The sequence below is a fragment of the Pteronotus mesoamericanus genome, unplaced genomic scaffold (genome assembly GCF_021234165.1).
Source record: "Pteronotus mesoamericanus isolate MK-2021 breed Mesoamerican mustached bat unplaced genomic scaffold, CSHL_Meso_final contig_433, whole genome shotgun sequence".
Classification (NCBI taxonomy): Eukaryota; Metazoa; Chordata; class Mammalia; order Chiroptera; family Mormoopidae; genus Pteronotus; species Pteronotus mesoamericanus.
The window spans coordinates 1,299,528-1,322,041 of NW_026555163.1; the positions used below are offsets into that span (position 1 = coordinate 1,299,528).

Consider the following 22,514-nt stretch of genomic DNA (forward strand, 5'->3'; position numbering starts at 1 on the left):
GGAATCAAAGAGGTGACCCCTCACTCTGCAGGATAATGCCCAACGAACAGCCATACCGACCAGGGCACAAATATGCACTACTTAATCCCCTCACCTTTTTTACCCTTTTCTACTGCCTCTCACCCCCCACCACTGGCAACCATCAGTCTGTTCTCTATTTATGAGTCTGTTTCTATCTTGTTTGTTCATCTATTTTTGCATTTTGTTCTTTAAATTCCACATATAAGTGAAATCAATATGGTATTTGTCTTTCTCTGTCTGACTCATTTCAATTAGCATAACACCTTATAGGTTCGTTCATGTTGTTGCAGTTGGTAAGGTTTCATTCTTTTTTATGGCTGAGTAATATTTCATTCTATGTGTATACCATCACTTTTTAATCCACTTAGCTATTGATGGGCTCTGAGGCTGCTTCCATATCTTAACTATTGTAAATAATGCTGCAGTAAACATAATGGTGCATATATTCTTTGCAATTAGTTTTTGGGTTACTTTGGATACATATCCAGAAGTGGAAATGCTGGGTCATAAGGCAGTTCCATTTTTACTTTTTTTGAGGACCCTCCATACCATTTCCATAGTGGCTACACCAATCTGCATTCCCATCCACAGTGCACAAGGGCTCCTTTTTCTCCACATTCTCACCAACATTTCTTTGTTGATTTATCAATGATAGCCATTCTGACAGATGTGAAGTGATATCTCATTGTGTTTTCTGTTTTATTTTTACTAACATTAATTTATTCAGAATTTACTCCCAAGCCATAAGTTAATGTTTCTTACGGGATTTATTTTTCTTCTCTGCAACCTCCTCTTCTGGTTTAGGAACAATCCATTCTTTTTCAGGAAGGATCATCTCAATGTGACAGGGAGAACTTGTGTATGGGTTAATCTACCCATGATCTGTGTAAGTCCTGTGCTGCGTCTTGGGAGCTTTGTTCATCTGGATGTACTTAATGACCAGAGAATCCATATCTAAACCATAAGTTCAGCATTACTTTCTGCATTTTTAAACATGTGCAGCAAAGAAATCAGCACTCCTTTAGGGCCACCGATCCTGTGTCCAGCCCCACTGTTTGACCTGGGCACACCTACCAAATCCACCAGTATAATGATGGAATGGCACAGCTTCTTTAGAGTGATGTTCAGATACTTGGTGGCTTTTCAAATATGCCTACCCTTCATGGCCTGGGCAGTTTGATGAGTGTTCTTAATGTAAACAGGAATATTCGAACCTCTTGATTTGCGTAACTTTTCAGGGTTCTCTGGGTCAAATGAATAGTGAGCCATTTTCAGAGGTCACTTCAAGCCTCCTATAAGAAGAGTTCATTGTGTGTGGTTTTAATTAGCATTTCCCTGATGATTAGTCACTTGAGTGTCTTCATATGTCTGTTCACTGTGTGTATGCCCTCTTTGGAGAAGTGTGCATGCAGCTCCTTTGCCCATTTTTAAATTGAATTTGGAGGGGTTTAGTAGTTTGTTTTTTTGTTTTGTTTTCTTGATGTTGAGTTGTATGCATTCTTTATAAATTTGGGGTATTAACCCTTTATTGGATGTGTTACTGGCAGATCTTCCCCTATTAGATTGTCTTTTTGTTTTGTTTTGTTTTAGAGATTTTATTTATTTATTTTTAGAGAGGGGAAGGGAGGGAGGAAGAGAGGGAGGGAAACATCAATATGTGGTTGCCTCTCACACATGCCCCCCAACCATTGGGGACGTGACCTGCAACCCAGGCATGTGCCCTGGACAGGGGGTCGAACCAGCAACCCTTTGTTTCACAGGCTGGCACTCAGTCCACTGAGCCATACCAGTCAGGGTTTGTTTTGTTGATGGTTTCCTTTACTGTTCCAAAACAATTTAGTTTGAAGTAGTCACTTTTGTTTATTTTTTCCTCCTGTTTCCCTTGCCCAAGGAGATATATCAGAAAAAGTATTAGTAAGAGAAATGTAAGATTTTATAGCCTATGTTTTCTTCTAGGAGTTTGGGGTTTGTTTGTTTGTTTTTAGATTTTTATTTACTTTCGGAGAAAGGAGAAGGGAAGAAGAGAGGGAGAGTAACATTAATGTGCCAGAGAAGCATCCATCAGCTGCTTGTTGCACACCCCCAACTGGAGATGTGGCCCGCAATCCAGGCATATGCTGTGACGGGGAACCGAACCAGCAACCTTTCAGTTTGCAGGCTGACGCTCAGTCTACTGAGCCATACCAGCCAGGGTTCTTCTAGGAGTTTTATGATTTCAAGTCTTACTTAAATCTTTTATCTGTTTTGAGTTTATTCTTGTATGTGGTGTTTCAGGGTGGTCTGGTTTCATTTTTTGCATATATCTGTTCAATTTTCCAACACCATTTATTGAATAGGCTGTCTTTATCCCACTGTATGTTCTTGCCTCCTTTGTCAAATATTAATTGACCATATAGGTATGGGTTTATTTCTGGGCTTTCTGTTTTGTTCCGTTGATCTATATGTCTGTACCATGCTGCTTTGATTACTGTAGCCTTGTGGTATAGTTTGATATCAGGTAGCATAGCATGATAACTCCAACTTTGTTCTTTTTCTCAAAATTGCCATGGCTATTTGAGACCTTTGTGGTTCCATGTAAATTTTTGGATTATCTATTATAGTTCTGTGAAATACACCATGGGTATTTTGATAGGAATTGCATTGAATCTGTAGGTTGCTTTGGGTAGTATGGATATTTTAATGATAATTTCTTCCTGTGCATAAACATTTTATATTCTTACATTTATTTGTGTCTTCAGTGTCTTCAATGTCTTACTTTTCTGAGTATAGTCTTTTACCTCCTTGGTTAAATTTATTTCTAGGCATTTTCTTTTTTAGATGCAGTTGTAAATGGGATTGTTTTCTTATTTTTCCATTCTGATTGTTTATCATTGGTTTATAAAAATGCAATCAATATTTTAATATTTATTTTGTGTCCTGATACTTGACTGGTTTTACTTATCAGTTCCAGTAGATTTTTTACTTTTAAGAATCTCTATATGCACTATTTTGTCATCTGCAAATAATGGCAATTTTACTTCTTCCTTTCCAATTTGGATGCCTTTTTTTCCTTCTTCTGGTCTGATTGCTATGGCTAAGACTTCCAATACTATGTTAATAAGAATAGTGAAAGTGAACATCCCTGTCTTGTTCCTAATTTGAATGGACACAATTTTAGTTTTTCCCCATTGAGTATGATGTTAACTTCGGGTTTCTCATATATGCCCTTTATTTTGTTAAAGTATGTTCTTTCTCTTCCCGCTTTGTTGAGAGTTTTTGTCATAAATGGGTGCCTGATTTTGCCAAATGTTTTTTTCCTATCGATAATGTTCATTTAATTTTTATTCTTCATTGTGTTTGTGTGGTATGTCACATCAGATAATTTGCAGATATTGTACTAACCTTGAATCCCAGGAATAAATCCCACTTGATCCTGGTGCATAAGATCTTTTTAAAGTAGTACTGCATTCAGTTTGCGAATATTTTATAGAGAAACTTTGGTGCAGGTCAGTTTCGGGCACTGTCCATGACTGGCCCTGGGCTACCTGTTAGGAGCTACAGAAGAATCCACAGTTTGTGACTGCCAGTGTTGAGCCTGGATGCTCACGTGAGGGGCCGGGCTGTGTACCAAGGCCAGCTTCCACCTTCTGGCTGCCTTTTAGGCTCAGTCATTGAAAGATCCTCTGGCTGTGCGTAAGTTGCATGAGGTTGGTTCTCAATGAGTCACCTGGTAGGAGTGAGTGCTGTTCACCAAGTTGATAGAGATTCAAACTTGGCACTCATGCCAGGTCTGAGGCCACTCAGCAGCAGTCTCAGTGTACACCAAGGCCAGCCACAACCCTCCAGTTGCCTGTGGATCTTTGTGGTGGGGCAGGGTCTCAGGGAATTGTTAGGGTGAGGCCAGTAGAGTTCGTCAGGTTAAGAGTTGGCTGTGTGGAGGAAGGGCTGTGTCCTGGAATGGTGGCGCAGAGTAGAGGTTTTCAAGGGAGGAAATGACCTCCTTGAGAGCCTTCCAAAGAAGTCTGCTCTGCAGAGTTTCAGCCTAACAAGGCAGGGCTAGTACCTCTTTCCAAGCTGAATGGGCATAGAGGAGAGTGTTCAGCCCAGGAAAGATGGTGTATGTGGGTAGTATGGAAGACAGACCAAGCACAGGGACATAAGCAGTTGTCCCTCTAGCTTTCTCCTCTAGGCTACATAACCCAATCTGTGACTATATGACTCCGGTCCACTCTGAGCTGACATCCCCCTGCTGGAGCCCAGGGTGAGTGCCCACACACAAGATTTTGTGCACTGACCCTTTAAGAGGACCCCTGGGTTTCTGGCAGACTCCAGTCTCTCTCCCTGGTGGGTATGGAATTCCCACTGATTTTCTCAGCCAAGTTATATGGACACCTCTTCCTGGCACTAGTGCTCTCAGCTGGGAGCCTACAGTGGAGTTGAGATACCTAACTTCTTGCGAGGAGGGTTGGGGGAACCCTTTGCAGTTGCAGCTGGGATAACCCACCAGATTCTCAACTGCCATACTTGGGTGCAGGGCCAGTCCTCTTTGCATCTCCGCTCTTTCTGTCAGTCTCATTGTGGCTTTGTCTGTAAATCCTTGGTTATAACATTTCTGTTAATTTAGTCTTCATTTGGTTATTCTGGTTGATTGTGTATAATTTTGTTGTCATTTTGGTTTTTTCCTGGGAGAACGTATGACGTCCACCTACTCCACTGCCATCTTTGAGCCTTCCCTCATTAACCTTTAGAGCAGACTTTTTTAAAAAAAATTGTATTTTATTGATTATGATACTACAGTTGTCCTGATTTATCCCCCTTTGCTCCCCCCCCCCGACACACCTAGTACCCTCCACTCTCTCAGGCAGTGCCCCTGCCCTTGTTCATGTTCAGGGGTCATGTATGTAAGTTCTTTGGCTACCCTCTTTCCTGTACTATACTTTACATCTCCATGGCTGTTCTGTAACTACCTGTTTGTACTTTTTAATCCCCTCACCTCTCACCCATTTTCCTACAACACCCTCCCATCTCTTTAACTTTAACCTTTGGCTTTTAATTGTGATGTGTCTTGGGGTGGGCCTCTTTGTGTCCATCCTTTTTTGAACTCCATGTGCTTCCTGGACTTGCAAGTCTATTTGCTTCACCAAATTAGGGAAGTTTTCTTTCATTATTTTTTCAAATAGATTTGCAATTTCTTGTTCTTTCTCTTCTTCTTCTGAAGTGAATATTGGATTGCTTAAAGTTGTCCCAGAGACTTTTTAACACTATCCTTATTTTTTTTGGATTCCTTCCTTCTTGTTCTGATTGGTTGTTTTTTGCTTCCTTGTGTTCCAAATCATTGATTTGATTCTTGGCTTCATCCGCTCCACTATTGTTACCTCGTAAATTGTTCTTTATTTTAATTAGTATATCCTTCGTTTCTTACGGATCTTTTTAAAGCTGTTGAGGTCCTCACTAAGTTCCTTGAGCATCCTTTTGACCAGTGTTTCGAACTCTGCATTTGATAGATTGCTTAAATCCATTTTGTTTAGTTCTTTTTCTGGAGTTTTGATCTCTTCTTTCATTTGGGCCATGTTTCTTTGTCTCTTCATTTTGGCAGCCTCCATGTGTTTTTCTGTGTATTAGGTAGAGCTTCTTTGACTCCGTGTCTTGATAGTGTGGCCTAATGTAGTTAAGTGTCCTGTAGAGTCCAGTGACACAGCCTCCCCTATCACCCAGGCTGGGTACTTGAGGTATGACCTTCATGTGAGCTGAGTACACCCTCCTCTTGTAGTTGAGCTTTGATTGCTGTTGGCAGGTCAATAGGAGGGATTTACCCAGGCTAGTTAGCTGCAAGGACTGGCTTTGACCACTGACTACCACCCTCTGCCCTCCATGGAGGATCAGCTATACAGGGGCAGGGTAATAATGCTCTGAGGTGATTTGTAGCTACCCACTGGATGTGCAGGCTCTGGGGTTTCCCTGGTGGTACAGGGCAAGGTCAGGCCCAAGGTTGGGGCTGACCTTGCCCTGGGCCACTCTGCCTGATTTATAAAGCAATCTGAGATGGCTGCTGCTAGTGCCAGGCCTGAGGCTCACTGAAGCTACCAACTGTTGCTTGTTTAAGAAGATTTAGGAAGTTGTGAAGCACCAATAAGATCAGCTATTTGTCTGGAAAAGCAGCCTGGGTGGGCCTGTAAATTGGGTGGGGTGGAGTCTCAGGTTATTCTAGGGCTGGGCAAACGGTGTTAGCCAAGATGATGGAGTCTCAGATATGGCACCAGTTTTGCCTGCTCTGTGAGGGGAGGGCCTAGAAAAGGCCTAATGGCCTCTGCTTACCTTGATGCCAACCACTCCAGTTCCTCCCTGTATGCTACTGGTCTCTTTCAAACTGATAGCCCACTGCTGGAGTTCAGAGGGCGTGAGTCTGAGTAGGTAAGTTCTTTGTGTGGGTTCTTATAGAGGAATTGCTTGGGGTTTCAGCAGTTTATTCTCCTGACTCGATCTCTCCTGGTTTTTGAAGCCAGATGTTGGGGGGACTTACCGTCCTCGCACTGGAACCCTGGGCTGGGGAGTCTGTTGCGGGGCTCAGACTCCTTAATCCTGAGATAGTCCTCTCGAATTTTTATCCACCACACATCTCGATGTGGTATCAGCCTGTTCTGCATATGTGCCTCTCCTACCAGTCTGGTTGGATTTTATGTCTTTTGGATGTGGAATTCCATAGTTGTCGGACTTCCATTCAACTTGATTTTTGTTGGTTCTGAGCGATCATTGTTCTATATTTTAGTTGTAATTTTTTTTTGTAATTGTGCAAAGAGGCGAGCCATGTCTGTCTACACCATCATCTTGATCAGAAGTCCCCAGCAGACTATTTTTCAGTGAAAGTTTTCTGTTCACTGCATTTTTATAACAACAGTAAAACACTCAACATGGACTATACCTAACCCCTTGGAAATGGCTTTTGCATCTATGTTATATTTTTATTGCATTCTAAACTTTTCTGACCATGTTACTGATTGTAGGGAGTTCTGATATTAATTAATAGGCTAGAGCCCTACCTGGTGTGGCTCAGTGGATTGAGTGCTGGCCCGAGAACCAAAGGGTCCCCCGATTCAGTTCCCAGTGTAGGGTTGCAGGTCACGTCCCCAGAAGCGGGTGTATGAAATGCAACCACACATTGGCCTTTCTCTCCCTCTCTTCCCCTCTCTAAAAATAAATAAATAAATATTTTTTTTCCAAAGTACTACTTTAAAATAATAATGAAAATGCTAATAGACAGACTAGGTAATTCCTGTCACTCCTGGAGAGAATAATTAGGAGAAAGAAAACACAATATATCTATTGAAAGCATCACAGAACTAGAAATAAAGTGAAAAGTAGGGTTCTAAGATCTGAGGATTCTCAGCAAAGTAATCTGTTACATGGACTTGCTTTTCTTGTGGGTATGTGTTTATTTTCAAAAATGGCTGCTGAGACAGCTGAGAATCTGAAAGGAACTTTGAGCAGCCCTGACCAGTGTGGTTCAGTTAGCTAAGTGTTGTCCCGCAAAACGAAAGGCCACAAGTTTGTTCCTTGTTAGGGCACATGACTTGGGTTGCAGGCCCAGTCTCCGCTGTGATGTGATGTTTCTCTCACATGTCAATATTTCTCTCACACATCAATGTTTCTCTCTCTTCCTTCCCCTCTCTCTAAAAATAAATGAATATAATCTCTAAAATATATAGAATAAAAGGAACTTTCAGCAGATTCACAGGGACACACACACCCCACCCCCGCACCCCAACCTTTGGATTGCAATTGCTAACTAATATAAGCCAGGGCCTCGATTTTTTTTCTTCAGTTTTTCATATAAAAACTATGAAAAACAGCTAGGGATATGAGAAGACAAGACTATATAACAGAATATCGATATTTTAAAAAGCAGACAGTAGAGGTAAACCCACAAGGGTATCCAGATAATTGAATTATCAGACACAGATTTTTAAGAAATTATGTTTTAACTTCATGATGGGACTTAGCTGAAAAGAACATGAGCGAACTGGAAGTTATATCACAATATTATCCAGACTGAATCATAGCTAAAGGGTGGAAAACACAGAAAGGAATATGAGAGCCTTGACCAGGTGGCTCAATTGGTTCAAACATTGTCCCATACACCCAAAGGTTGCGGGTTCAGTCCCTGGTTGGGGCGTATATGGGAGGCAGTTGATCAGTGCGTCTCTCTCACATTGATGTTTCTCTATAAATCAACAATAAAAAATATCCCCCGGACCCTGGCTCATGTGGCTCAGTGGGTTGAGTGCTGGCCTGCAAACCAAAGGGTTTCCAGTTTGATTCCCAGCCAGGGCACATGCCTAGGTTGTGGGCTAGGTCCCCAGTAGGGGATGCGCAAGAGGCAACCACGCATCAATGTTGTCTTTAAAAAAAAAAAACATTCCCAGGTGAGGATTTAATTTTTTTAAATATTTTTTTTATCCTCAACCAAAATTATATACTTTGATTGTGAGAGAGAGGAAGGTAGAGAGAGAAATATTGATGTGAGAGAAACATTGATTAGTTGCCTCCACACACAGCTGACCAGACACTGAACCAGTGGCTTTTCAGAGTACTGGGCGACCCTCCAACCAACTGAGCCACACTGGCTAGGGCACAGGTGATGATTTAAAGAAAAAACAGTCATGTGAGAGACCTATGACACTTGATGAAAAGGACATGATGTCACAGAAAGAGGAGGAAAGAAATGAAGCAGAAGTACAAGTGTGAATATTCTAAGATGAAGAAAAACATCCCAAGTACGATAAATACCTAAGAAACTATTAATTGACAAGTACAGAAATCAGTCAAAAATTGAATGCATTCCAAATGTCCATCAATAGTAGAATGGACGAATAGTACTTGCTACACATTGGAATATGCCAATCAGTTAAAAGGAATGAACTACTATGTGCAATTGTTGAATGAATCTTAGAGTCAGGATGATGCCCTGACTAGTGTGGCTCAGTGGGATTGGCATCATGCTGCAAAGTGTAAGGTCACTGATTTGATTCCCAGTCAGGGCACATGCCTGGGTTGCGGGCCAGGTGGGAGAGGCAATTGATGTTTCTCTGGCACATCTGTTTCTCCATCCCTTCTTTATCTATGATAAAAAATAAATTCTTAAAAAAAGATTGTTGAGTTTCTGAAATTTAAAATAAAAGCCAAATTTTGAAGTCAGAATAAGGATGGCCTGTGGGAAATTAGGAAAGTTTTTGTGTGGGAAAATACCTAAGGAAGGTTTCTGGGCTATTGGAAATTTTCTGTATGTTTATCACGGTGGTGGTCATATAAATACAGTCATTGTGGGAAAAAATTTCATTGAGCTCTGCATTTAGGATTTATAAACTGTATGTGTAGATGTTATTCTTTACCAGCTGAAATAAAATAAACCCCACCAAGGCACTGAAAGAAATTTTCACCAGCAGACCCAACACTAAAGAAATACTGAAAGGTTGTTTGGACAGAAGAGTTTTGGTGCAGGAAGAAATGAAGAATACCTAGAAGTCAAATAGTGGGTCTAGTACTTATTGGACCTTTGGGTGAATCACCTAACTTGTAGGTCTTAATTCTTTGCATATAATGAGGGATTTGTATTAAATAACATACTAGACATCTTAAAATGTATTCCAGGAATAAGGCATGGAGGAATTTGGGAGTTCTTTAGGTTGAACCTGAACACTAATACCAAAAACAAAATAAAGACTTGATGAAATAAGAAATTTGAAATTAGGTTGAATTAAATAATGCAGTATAAACAAAGGAAATACTTGCTTTATTTATGTATGCACGAAAGCTAAAGTGAAAAAACATTCAAGATCTTAGTGTCTTGAGCAGTATAGTTGATGTCTCATTTTCCATAATTATACATATATATGCCCCTTTAAGTGTGGATAAGTCCATAAAATTAAAAAGTCTAATGTTTTTGTGTTCAAGGTTCTTACTTTTCCCATTCTAATGATAATGAGAAATCATATAATAGTTGACTATCTTTATTTTTATTAAATCTAGTTCGTTATCCAGATAATATTCAGAGAAGATTGATTCCAGGATGCAACTTTTGTTTATTTTTTAAATTTATTTTAGAGGAAGGGAGGAACATCGATTTTTTCATTCTGCTTGATTATTACACATTCATTGTTGCTTCTTGTATGTGCCCTGGCTAGAGATCTAACCCACAACCTTGGCATATCAGTAGCTCTAACCAACTGAGCTCCCCAGCCAGGGCAACCTATGTTTATATTATAGATAAATTTGTAATTTCTTTTTTCTGTGGAGTGGTTCAGAATGATTTTGTTTTCTAAAGATATGACTTAGATTGAAGAAGGAAAATTTAGCCATAAAGAAACTTCCTTTCTGATTATACTTGGTAATAAAAAAACCTTTATTGGCATGTACTCCATACTAACCACCATGTCATCCTTTGGAATGAAGTAATTCCTTAGTTACTTGTTCTATTTTGGTTTTGCCTGTAAGATAAAAGGTATCTGAAAATAGGACAAAGAATATTAGAAGCAGTGGGTGGGAATTTAGAAATGAAAATGGCATTATTAGTGTTAGAAGTATTGTTAGAAGCCTTTGGGGCTGTAATAGGTGGAGAGGACCATAAGGCCTCATGCTGATGACAAAAGCCATTTTTTAGAAGAGCCTCATTTTTCAAAGCTTCATCAAGAAATTCAGAATCTCAGGGCCCTCCCAAGACCTACTGATTTAGAATCTCTATTTAAACAAGATTCCCAAGTGATCTCATGCATATTACAGCTTGAAAAGCGCTATTACCTGTGTGTAACATTGTACCATTTTGAAGCCACAGTAATATATTTTGGGGACAGGGGGTGTCTCGCTGTGTGAAATCTTTCCTGAGTAATCCACCACATATATTAATACCTGTCAAATAATATTTTAGAATGCTAGGAAGTACTTGTGGAAAGACTTGCTTTAAAATGTTATGTCTAAATTACATGTATGTCAGAGTACTTTGAAGAGAAATGTATTGATGTCTACATATTACTTGAAATACATAAAAGAGGATGGATTGATTATTTAGAGGGATGAATACATAAAAGGATGTGATAAAGCAAAAAGTAAAATAGTGTGAAGAGGAGGGTAAGAGGTTAAAGGGTGTCGAGTATGTGTTGACGGAAAGAGACTAGATTTTGGGTGGCAAGCACAGAATGCAGTATACAAATGTATTATAAACTTGTATGCCTGACCAATGTTACCCTCAGAAAATTTAATTTAAAAAATTATAAAACATGGTAGAATCTATTTGGCGAGCATGTAGGAGGGAGTTCATTGTAAAATTCTTTCAACTTCTCTATATGCTTTGAATTTTTCACAATAAAAGGTTAGGGGTGAAACTTATGAAAATTGTTATCTTTTAAAACATTCTATAGTTATTTTTGTTATTTGCCTATTTGCTTTATAATGTATTGATACTTTGTTCTTAGAGAAGGAAAAATGGCTAATAGTCTTTGCAAGTTCCCTGGTATCAAACATAAGGCTTTACTGTAGTACGGACACAGTTTAATATACTACTTGCACAATCTAGTAAGCTCAGGACATACCTTTTAAACCTGGCAGGTCTGACTTAAGAGATGATGTCTACCACATTGCACAATTCCAGGGTCACTGTTTAACATCCTTGGCACAGTAGAGTTATCATTCAGTTAAAATACAAAGTGAATAGTTCCTCTGGGGTTGGGTAACAAGTCTCCCTGGCCGTAAACACTTGCTTCAATGGCTGCCTCACTGTTCTCTTAGACTTGTAGAAAATGAAAACTTTAAGCATTTTTCTGATGTGAATTTTGAATTGTTCCATGACTTTTTGTGTGTGTGTTTTATTTTTAAGATTCTTGGATCTCCCAGTCAGCATCATTTCCACGTAATCAGAAAAAGCCAGGGGTGGATTCTTTAGCACCAGTGGCCTCACTTCCCAGACAGATTTGCCAGCCTTCAGCCCAGCAGCAACTTACTAAACCAGCTAAAATCACTTGTGCACACTGCAAAAATCCTTTACAGAAAGGACAGACAGCTTATCAACGGAAAGGATCAGCTCACCTCTTTTGTTCTACCACCTGCCTTTCCTCCTTCTCTCATAAGCGTACTCCAAAGAAACGCAATATAACGTGTAAAAAGTAAGCTATGCTTTCCAACATGGCTCCATGATTTGATAATGACAGTGTAAATGTGTGTTCTGAATATAATTGAAGAGCTGAATAAATTCATGGGTAGAGGTGTTCTCAAGTTTATTGAGCTTGAGTTATCTTAGAGTTTATTAGAGCTGTGGGCTCATTTGTACTGTCCTTACTCTTGGCAGGAAAATGGAGTGTAAATATGGAAATAAATTCATCCATTCCCTGCCACTGACTCTACTTCAGTCCCTCCCCCATTTTCTACCTAAGTTCTAACAAGTTGCTATCACCCTTTCTGATTGTTTGTAAAAGTCATCAAAATCTGTGGCAAGGTTCTAGTGATGCAAAATATTTTTATCTCCACATCATCTTTCTCATTTTATTTAGGAATTCTTGGTGATAAAAACAAAAAGTGGTATTTGTTAAATTAAAAAATTATATTTGATTCCTAGTTACTAAATTATGAGAAAATGAAGACTGTCCATTTTTTTTTTATATTTGAAAATAAAATACAGCATTGTTAAATTGTATTTATTCCTTTGTTTCAGAGATGCACCTACAAAAAGGGCTAATGTTGTTCCTCGAGTGCAGTCGAACCAGCCTCTCCAAGAATTCTCTAGTTCATACTGTGTGTCTCCATACGAAGACAACCAGAGTCTCAGAAAAAGAATTCTGAACAAATCAAGATGTACAATCTGTAGTAAACTAACAGAGGTCAGAATTTTTATCTAATTTAGGTTATTATCTAGAATAACTTTAACTCTTAAGTGCTATTCTATGCTCTGCCATCTACATACATAATGCACATGTCCTGAATCTAGACAATGAAGGTAAAGGAAGGAATAAGGATATGTGAGAACTATGTTATAAACAAATGTCATATTTGCAGAATGTGAAAAATACACATTTGTTTTTAAGGAGTTGGATGTATTTGTCCACAGATCAATAGTTATATGGTGAATTTTGTTTTTACAAGACACGCTAAACAAAAATGTATTGTTCAGGACATGGAGGAAGCACCTGATCCTGGTGCAAGAACATACAGAACATGTGGACTGAAAGTATGTTGATAACTTTACATTTCTTAAATGGTATTGCCATCACTCCAGTTGCTGAAAGAGGCATGCAGGCAGGCTTCCTCACCACAGTTCTTGTTAACTGATTTTGGTGTTGGCTCTCCCAGAGACATGCAAATCCAGGACACAACTTTATCTCAGTTACCATAGAGCTGAGCGAAGCAAAAAGAACTTAGTCTTATATATGTATAGACACCGTCTGAATATGAAATGATGATTCCCTTAGTCCCTTCCACAAATTTTTTAGGGCAGTGAAGCTTATAATACTAAGAATTCTCAATCCATTTCTTTTAAACAGGTGGTATCAAAATGTTCTAAACCTGGGTGTTTTTTAGAATGCATAAATGTCTCTGGGAAAGTTATTACTGATTTTATTGCTTTTTGTTTTATGGATCTGTTTTCTTCTTTTATAAAATCAAAGAATGATTCTACAAAGAAATCAAAGATAAAAATGAAAGACTAAGGACAAGGGCTTTTTAGCCTTTTTTCCCTCTGAGAAGTTAATACTTTGTTTCTGTTGAAGAAACTAGTTCTCTCATTGCTTTCTATGCTAATGTGGCTAATTTATTTGATAAGTTCTCATTTTTCTTTTAGATTCGCCATGAAGTCAGCGTTAATAATGTGACACACAAACTATGCAGTAACCACTGCTTTAATAAGTACAGGTTGGCTAATGGCTTGATAATGAATTGCTGTGAACAGTGTGGAGAGTACCTGCCCAGCAGAGGTTCTGGAAACAGTGTCCTGGTGATTGATGGCCAGCAGATGAGATTCTGCTGCCAAAGTTGTGTTAATGAATATAGACAGGTAATTCTTTTAATAAGTTTTAGATGATCCGATATACAATAGTTTCTACCTGTTACCTTATATTAAGCAAATTGATCTTAGTATCTCATTTAGTCTCACTTTTGTCAATCTGTTATTGAGCTGTCCCATCTCAAGTGAATATTGAAATAGCTCGTTCTAAGCAAGATTGTTTTAAAATATATGTATATATTATTTATTAATTTTAGAGAGGGGAAAGGGAGGTAGAAAAAGAGGGAGAGAAACGTTGACTGGTTGCCTCTCACTATGTCCCCAAACAGGGACCTGGCCCACAACCCAGACATGTACCCTGACCAGAGATTGAACCAGCGACCTTTTAGTTTGCAGGATAACACCCAACCCACTGAGCTTAGAAAACTTAAAAATCAACCCACAGGAGGAGGGCTTAGAAAGGAATGATGGCTTCTGCCAGCACTTCTGTCTGGGAGAAAGCTGTTTCCAGTTCTCACCCTGATCCCTGACAATTCGTTTTCTCCTTCTATGTCTCTGATGCCTTTCAACCTGCTGCAGCCACGCTGGAACTCAGAGGGAGTGAGTTCAAGTGAGTCTAAGTGACTCTGTGCACAGACCATTTAAGAGTAAACTGCCAGAGCCTCCAGTTTCTGTCTTCCGCAGCCTCAATCCCTGATGGATTTATAGCCGGAAGTTATGGGGATTTACCTTCCTGGCACTGGAACCCTGGGCTGGGGATCCTAGTGTCAGACTGGGACCACTTGCTCCTGAGATATCCATCCTGACTTTTCTGCCACATGTGGGTATGGGACCAGCCCATTCCTTGTCTCTGCCCTTATTACCAGTCTCGATGTAGTTTCTTCTTTAATTCCATAGTTGTAGGACTTTGATTCAGCTCAATTTCTGGCAGTTCTGAACAGTGGTGGTTCTATAGTTGTAATTTTGAGGTGGTTGTGCAATAAGGAAAGCCTTATTTACCTATACCACTATCTTGTCTGGATGTCTTCAGCCATTTTTTAAATTGGGTGGTTTTCTATTATTGAGTTATAGAAATTCCTTTTTTAAGTCTTTTAAAAAATTTTTTAATTTATTTTAGAGAGGGGAAGGGATGGAGAGGAGAGAAACATCAATGTGTGGTTGCCTCTTGAGCACCCTCTACTGGGGACCTGGCCTACAACCCAGGCATGTGCCCTGACTGGGAATTGAACCAGCTATCCTTTGGTTCACAGGCTGGCACTCAGTCCACTGAGCCACACCAGCCAGGGCAAATTATAGAAATTCTTTGTGTGTTCTGCGTGCCTATCTTTTATAAAATAAGTGTATTGGGCCCTCACTGGTGTGGCTTCCTGGGTTGAACTCTGATCTGCAAACCAAAAGGTCACCAGTTTGATTCCCAGTCAGGGCACATGCATGGGTCACATGTCAGGTTCCCCACTGAGGACACATGAGAGGCAGTTGATCAATGTTTCTCTCGCACATCAATGTTTCTGCCCCTCTCTTTCTCCCTCTCTTCCCCTCTTTCTAAAAAAGAAATAAAATAAATATACTGGGAAGATGTTCTGGCCAGTGTTGTATCTTTTCATTTTTTATCTAGAAGCATTTTCATTTTGGCTTTTATGTTTAGGTCTGTGGTCCATCTCAGGTTAATTTTGTATAGTAAAATTAAAATTAAAAATTTTAATTTTTAAAGTAAAAGTTTAAAAACTATCATCTTTCTGGCCCTGGCTGGTGTGGCTCAGTAGATTGAGTGCTGGCCTACAAATCAGAGGGTCGCTGGTTTGATTCCCAGTCTCGGGCGTATGCCTGGGTTGCAGGCTAGGTACCCGGCCTTGGGCACATGAGAGGCAACCACATAATGATATTTCTGTCTCTCTCTCTCTTTCTCCCTCCCTTCCCCTCTCTGGGAATAAATAAATAAAATCTTTTTTTTTTTTTAATTATCATCTTTCTGACTTCAACACATTAGAAACCTCAAAACATTACATTGGACACCAAAAATATTTTTAATTTTTAATTATCAATTATACCTCAGTAATGTTGGAGAAAGACATTAAAGTTACAGTGATCAGGATAGTGTGGAATATAAAATAAATAAGCAAGTATAATAGATAGTCTAGAAATTGAATAACATCTATATAATCAGTTGATTTTAATAGAAGTTACCAAATCATTTTGATGGGAAAGGCAAGATATTTTTAACTGGTAGTGCTTGGATAATTTTTTATTTATATGGAAATAAGTGAGCCTTGATTCCGTTTTATCTCATACATGAAAATTAATTCAAGATGGATCATAAATGTAAAATCAAGAACATTGTTCATCCTCACTGGGTAAGAATTTAAGTGGTTAGCTTTTAGGGACAAGTAACTCAAGTGCAAGGCTTATTTAACAGTAGAGGAAACAATTGATACCCATAGTTGATTATACATTTTTGCAAAGAAGGTCAGTTTATAGTCTATTCTTTAAAAAAAAAATTATTATTATTTATTTATTTATTTTTTAGAAGCATCAATTTGTTTTTCCACTTATTTATGCATTCATTTGTTGCTTCTTGTATGTGTCCTGAGTGGAGATCAAATCCTCAACCTTAGCCTACTAGGACAGTGCTCTAACCAACTGAGCCACCTGGCCGGTGCCTCATTTTTTTCTTTATTTATATCACACCTTGGTATTTAACAAAGCTGTTGGATGGGGCTTATAGAGAAGTACAGTGAACAGTTAAACTTGGCAAAAAATACATGATAGGTTTATCTTCTTAAAAGAATACATGGCAAAAATAACCTAATGAACTGGATATGGTAATAAACATGTATGTTAGGTCTTAATATTTTAAGTCTTTTTTTAATGGATCATTTACCTGTATCTGCTTATTAGACTTAGGAGTTTTTTGCAATGATCTCATAAACTTCAGACAGACAAAATGCGTAGTCTGTGAAGAGCATATGGCTTGCACATAGATTATCAATTTGTTTTACTCCTACACAAACACCAGAGAAGATAAAAATGGGAAAATGTGCCAAGTCAAAATAAGCGGCAACCTCAGAAACTTTCTCGAATAACTCTATTACCCGCCACTCTGATCCCCAAAAGAAGGTTTGTCCATCCTACCATGGATGTATCAGTAATATAAAATACTTCATAAATAGTTGGCAAATGCAGGAATGTTTCCCTATAATGCAGAAGTTTTAAAAATGTGCTTCCTACCACCACCATCACTACCACCACCACATTGGTATTTATTTAAAAGTGATTAGTAACAGGCCTTGTCACATTGGAAAACCTTTATGATCTATAAGGACCTTAAGGAAAAACTGAAATTTCAGTCATAAAATCGATAGACTTAATCCTGACCTTACCCAATGATCTAACCCAGAGTGATTTTGTCCCCCTAGGGACATTTGGCAATGACCTAACCATTTTTTAATTGATTCTAGAGAGGGGAGAAGCAGGAGAGAAAGGTGGAGAAAGGAACATAAGTGTGAGAGAAGCATTGATTGGTTGCCTCTTGGAAATGCTCTGACCAAGAAATGAGCCAGTGACCTTTTAGTTTGCAGGACGATGCCCAACCAACTGAGCCACACCAGCCAGGGCATCTTAAACATTTTACATTATTACTGCGGGGGGTTGCTGGTGGCATTTAGTAGGTAGGGTCCAGGGATGCTGTTAAACATCTTGCAGTGCCAGGACAGTCCCCACAACAGAATTACCTGGCCCAAGATGTCAGTAGTGCCAACATTGCTGTCTTGTAACCAAAGAATAAATTAGGTGCTAGAAGGTGAGTGTGCAGTAAGCATTATAAGAAGGAGATCTAATTTCCTGTCATCCTCATTGAGGATTCAACTGATGGTGCCTAAAATTAGGAGGAAAAAAACAATAAATAGAGCTGCAGACGTATTACTTTGATATTTGAAAATAAACACCAAAAGAATCAGCTAAATGTGTTCAAAGTGGTTAACTTATGGGAAAGGGGGAAAGGGGACTATTTGTTGTTTAACTAGTTGATGCTTTTTACTAAGTGTATACTCAGTTTTGATTAAATAAAACAGTACAACATGTTAAAGGTAAAGAAGTTCAGAGAAAACATCTTAGCCAGAATCACAGCTAGATTTGACCTCATGTCGGAAACCTTCGTGTTCTGGGTGCCTATCTTTTATAAAATAAGTGTATTGGGCCTCACTGGTGTGGCTTACTGGGTTGAACTCTGATCTGCAAACCAAAAGGTCACCAGTTTGATTCCCAGTCAGGGCACATGCATGGGTCACATGCCAGGTTCCCCACTGAGGACACATGAGAGGCAGTTGATCAATGTTTCTCTCACACATCAATGTTTCTGCCCCTCTCTTTCTCCCTCTCTTCCCCTCTCTCTAAAAAAGACTAAGGTTTTTTTTAGACTTAAGACTAAGGACTAAGACTAAGGACCTAAAGACTAAGGAAACCTTAATTAATGCATGATAGAAACATTTGATTGTATATGTGCCTCATCCCCCTAAATAAGTCATAAGTCTCCTGAAGCCAGGATCTATATCTGATTCCATTCAGAAGTCCTCAGAATAACTAGCTTTGTGAGGTGATTATCTCACTGGGACACTTCTGAGACTGAAATTATCTGTTAAATGTAGTTATCTTCATCTTGGTACCTTTCCTCCCAGTGATTTCCCCCCACCCGGTTTTTTAGAGGGTTTAATTAATTGGTGCCTATTACCTGCCTTTTATTTGGCTTCAGTTTTCATCTAGATCCTCTGTAAAAATGTTCATTTGACAAATAATGTCGCACAGCATCAAAGTTATTTTTGACTTGAATTTTAAGGAATCTCAGGTTTGTGTCCCTGGAGAGCGAGCCTGAGTAACATGGTTGGGGAAAGACATAACCTTCAGCCTAGAGTACACAGCAGAAAATTCACGAGTCTGCATCAAGGAGTAGGTGTATCAAACCACCTTTGTCTTTTCTGTCATCAGTTTTTCGCTATTAAACCTTGTTCAGTAATTGTCACATAATTACGAATGTCCTTGTATGAGTGTATGCCAAAAAGGACAGCTAACGTGAATTCACTGTGGTGCCAGATACAGTTTCATGTATTTTCACGTTTAGTCATCTAAAGTCTTTCCTAATTAAGTTCAATTGATGTCCTCATTTTATTGAGAGGAAACTGAAGCTTCAGTGATTAAGAAACTGACTTGCCCACGGTTATATAGCTGGGAAGTATCCCACCCGTTGAGAATTATAACATGGGAAACTCAGGAAGGAAAGAGGTAAGACCGGAGCTTGAGTTGGGTTGTGTAAAAATAACAGTGCAATCCTTGGCTTTCTGTTTCTTTTTCTGTGTGCTCTTCTAGTTCAGTCTTCTCCACTCCCATAGTTTCAATCAATATATATTGATGATTTCCAAAATATCTGAAGATCACCTTTCTAAACTTTCAGGCCATCTGTAATCTCCATTTGAATGTTTCACACGTACTTCAAATTCCAACTAAAACTGAAACTCCAAACCTGCTATCCTTATTTGTTTCCCTTGTTAGTAAATGATCCCATCATCCAGTCAGATTGCCTGACCTTGGGTGGAAATGGTGGGGTCACTATTTATGACAAATATTGCACATCCATGATCCTTTTTGATCAGAAGTTCTTTGAGATCATGCCATGGAGTCACCTGATTCACCCATATTAGGATCATTCTCTGTGCCTCCCTCCTCTTCAGCCCCCAGAGTCACTCAGTTACAACTAATCTGCATTCTGCTTCCTAAATATCTCTGGAATCTATCCTATCTCTACTCTCATCCTAGATGTAGCCTCTCTCCTCTTGCCAGCATTACCACAGCTTCCTGACTCTCCCTGTACCATTGGTCTTCCTTACAATTTGAAATCCATATTACGATCAAAGTGATCTGTGTATATAAAGTACAGATATGGTCATGTCACTTTTGCTTTTTTTTTTTACTTCCCTGCTGCCACATTGCTTTCAAAATTAAATCAACAATGTTCTTCAGATTGTTGTCGTTTTGTTTTGAGAGTATGTTTATGAAAGCTGGGGACACTGAAACAAGGAAGGGCTTAGGACAGAAGAAACAACAAGAGAGAGCCTAGGCAGGGCTGTGTTGGCTTACTGAGGATCAGAAGTCACACAGTAAAAGAGGTGAGCCAAGGCAGGGCTGCTCTTAGCTCACTTCTGTGTGAACAGAAAGTGAAAGAAAGGGGGGTCTTATAAACAGGTTCAGGCGGTTAGCCTAGGTTGGTTTGTCTCTTCAGTCTTTATTTTGCATTTTTATTTTAATGACTTCAGAATAGATAATGTGTCTTTTTATTGGATAGAATTATGTGTAGTACTTTGTTACTGGCTTTCTTGTATCATCCTGTTGACAAGGTTCATCCATGTTATAGCATGTATCTTTGTTTCACTTCTTTTTATTGTCAAATAATATTCCATAGTGTGGATAATACCACATTTTAATATATCTGCCATAATGGATTTTTCACTTGTATCTACTTTTTGGCTCCTGTGAATAACATTACTGTGAATATTTTGTATATGTTTTTGTGTGGATGTATGTTTTCATTATGGCATTGCTGGGTCATGTGGTAACTCTAACTTTTGAGGAATTTTCAAACTGTTTTCCAGGCATCTACACCATTTTACATTCCCACCATCACCTTAGGAAGATTCCTTTTTTCCATATCTTTGCCAATACCTGTCTTGACATTATAGCCTTCATAATGAATGTGAAGTGGAATGTGGTGGTTTTGATTTGTATTTCTTTGATGATTAATGATGAACATTTTTTCATTGCTTACTAGGCATTTTTACACATTTTTAGTGTTAAGAATTCTAAGATAAAATTATAATCTGTCTCTTCCTAGATTGTAGAAACAAAATCAAAAAAATTGTCCACATCAGAAAACAGAAAAAGGGATGCCGTTAGAGAAGAAAATGAAAGAAAATTACATGGATCATTTAATATACTTTTGGAAAAAATAGAGGGACTACCAGAAAAAAAGGAAAAGACTTCAGAGTCACAGGTATCAGCAGAATGCAGCACAGATGCATCACGAACCAGACAGGATGTGAATTTACCTACTTCTGTGTCTACCATAGCTGATACATTTCAAGAGCAACTGGAAGGGAAAAAATCAGAGGACTCCACTCGACCTATTGTGCTTTCTGCAGATCCAGGCACATGGCCACGAATTTTGAATATTAAACAACGGAGTATTCTTGTTGAAAATGATCCACCTCAAGTAAGAAATTTTAACTTTCCAAAAGACAATACAGGGAGGAAGTTTTCAGAAACTTACTATACACGAATTCTTCCAAATGGTGAAAAAACCACTAGGTCCTGGTTACTTTATTCAACCTCAAAAGATTCTGTGTTTTGTCTATATTGCAAACTCTTTGGGGAAGGAAAAAATCAGCTGAAGAATGAGAGTGGGTGCAAAGATTGGCAGCATTTATCACATATTCTTAGCAAACATGAAGAAAGTGAAATGCACATCAACAACAGTGTTAAGTATTCAAAATTAAAATCTGATTTGAGAAAAAACAAAACTGTTGAAACCGCAGAACATAAAGTATATGAGAATGAGAACAGTGAGGGTGTGCTGTTGCTGTACACCTGATATACCTGACAGGATCTTATGTTCATCTCAGAGGATATCTGTACCTAACAGTTAATACCATTGTGTCGTGAGGCACCTACACAGAGTAACTCAACTGTTATTAGCAATAAGCATAATAGCAAATAAATAATAAAGAATGTTTCTTTCCCAAATTGTAAAGCTAGTTGTATTCAATAGTGATTAATGCAAGTTTCAATAAAGGGGAGTTAATTTTTTCAGTTAAGTCAGTTCACACCTTTTTAAAATGGCATTTGATAGGTTTGTTTAATTTTCTGTTCTGATTATGTTTAAAAAACTGAGAAAAAGGTTTAGATTTTTCAATACCAGTTTGAACAAAATACTTACGTAAACAAGTGTTTTCATCATCATCATTAAAATAAAAGCATTCAGCCCTGACCTGTGTGGCTCAGTTGGTTGGGTGTCGTTCTGCAAAGTGAAGGGTCCTAGGTTTGATTCCTGGTCAGGGCACGTGTCTGGGTTGCGGCCTCAGTCAATGGTCAGGGCATGTACAAGAGGCAGCTGATTGATATATCTCACGTTGATGTTTCTCTCCCTCTCTTTCTCCCTCCTTTTCCCAATCAATAAATAAATATTTATTAATTAAAAACCTCCAGAAGCAGTTTAAGAGCAGAATGAGATATGAAACTGCACCTTTTTGCTGTTAAACCAAATACTCGTGATTTATTTTATTTGAGCAAAACAGCGTCATTTGTTATATTCAGTACATTTTAAAGTGGTGAATTTGCATTTTATTGGCTCTGTTTTAATTGATAAATGTTTTAGCTTTTATTGTTAGAATTATAAGCATAAAGTGTATACCTATTTTTATGTTGGTAGAAATATAGGAAATATGAAAATAAAAATATATTAAGTTAACTTTTAGGCATTGTGGCATTTTCTTTTTTT

General features: G+C 38.6%; 1 protein-coding gene across 1 annotated transcript in view; it reads left to right on the forward strand.

Annotated features, from left to right (window-relative positions):
• Positions 1–21,765, forward strand: part of LOC129073804 (zinc finger MYM-type protein 5-like) — a 32,952-nt gene extending 11,187 nt beyond the window's left edge. Inside the window, exons 4-7 of the mRNA XM_054577469.1 lie at positions 11,864–12,149; positions 12,695–12,860; positions 13,817–14,029; positions 20,853–21,765. Coding sequence (XP_054433444.1) covers positions 11,864–12,149; positions 12,695–12,860; positions 13,817–14,029; positions 20,853–21,608 — 1,421 coding nt within the window. The 3' untranslated portion in view covers positions 21,609–21,765. The remainder of the gene's footprint in view (positions 1–11,863; positions 12,150–12,694; positions 12,861–13,816; positions 14,030–20,852) is intronic.
• The last annotated feature ends 749 nt before the right edge of the window (positions 21,766–22,514 follow it).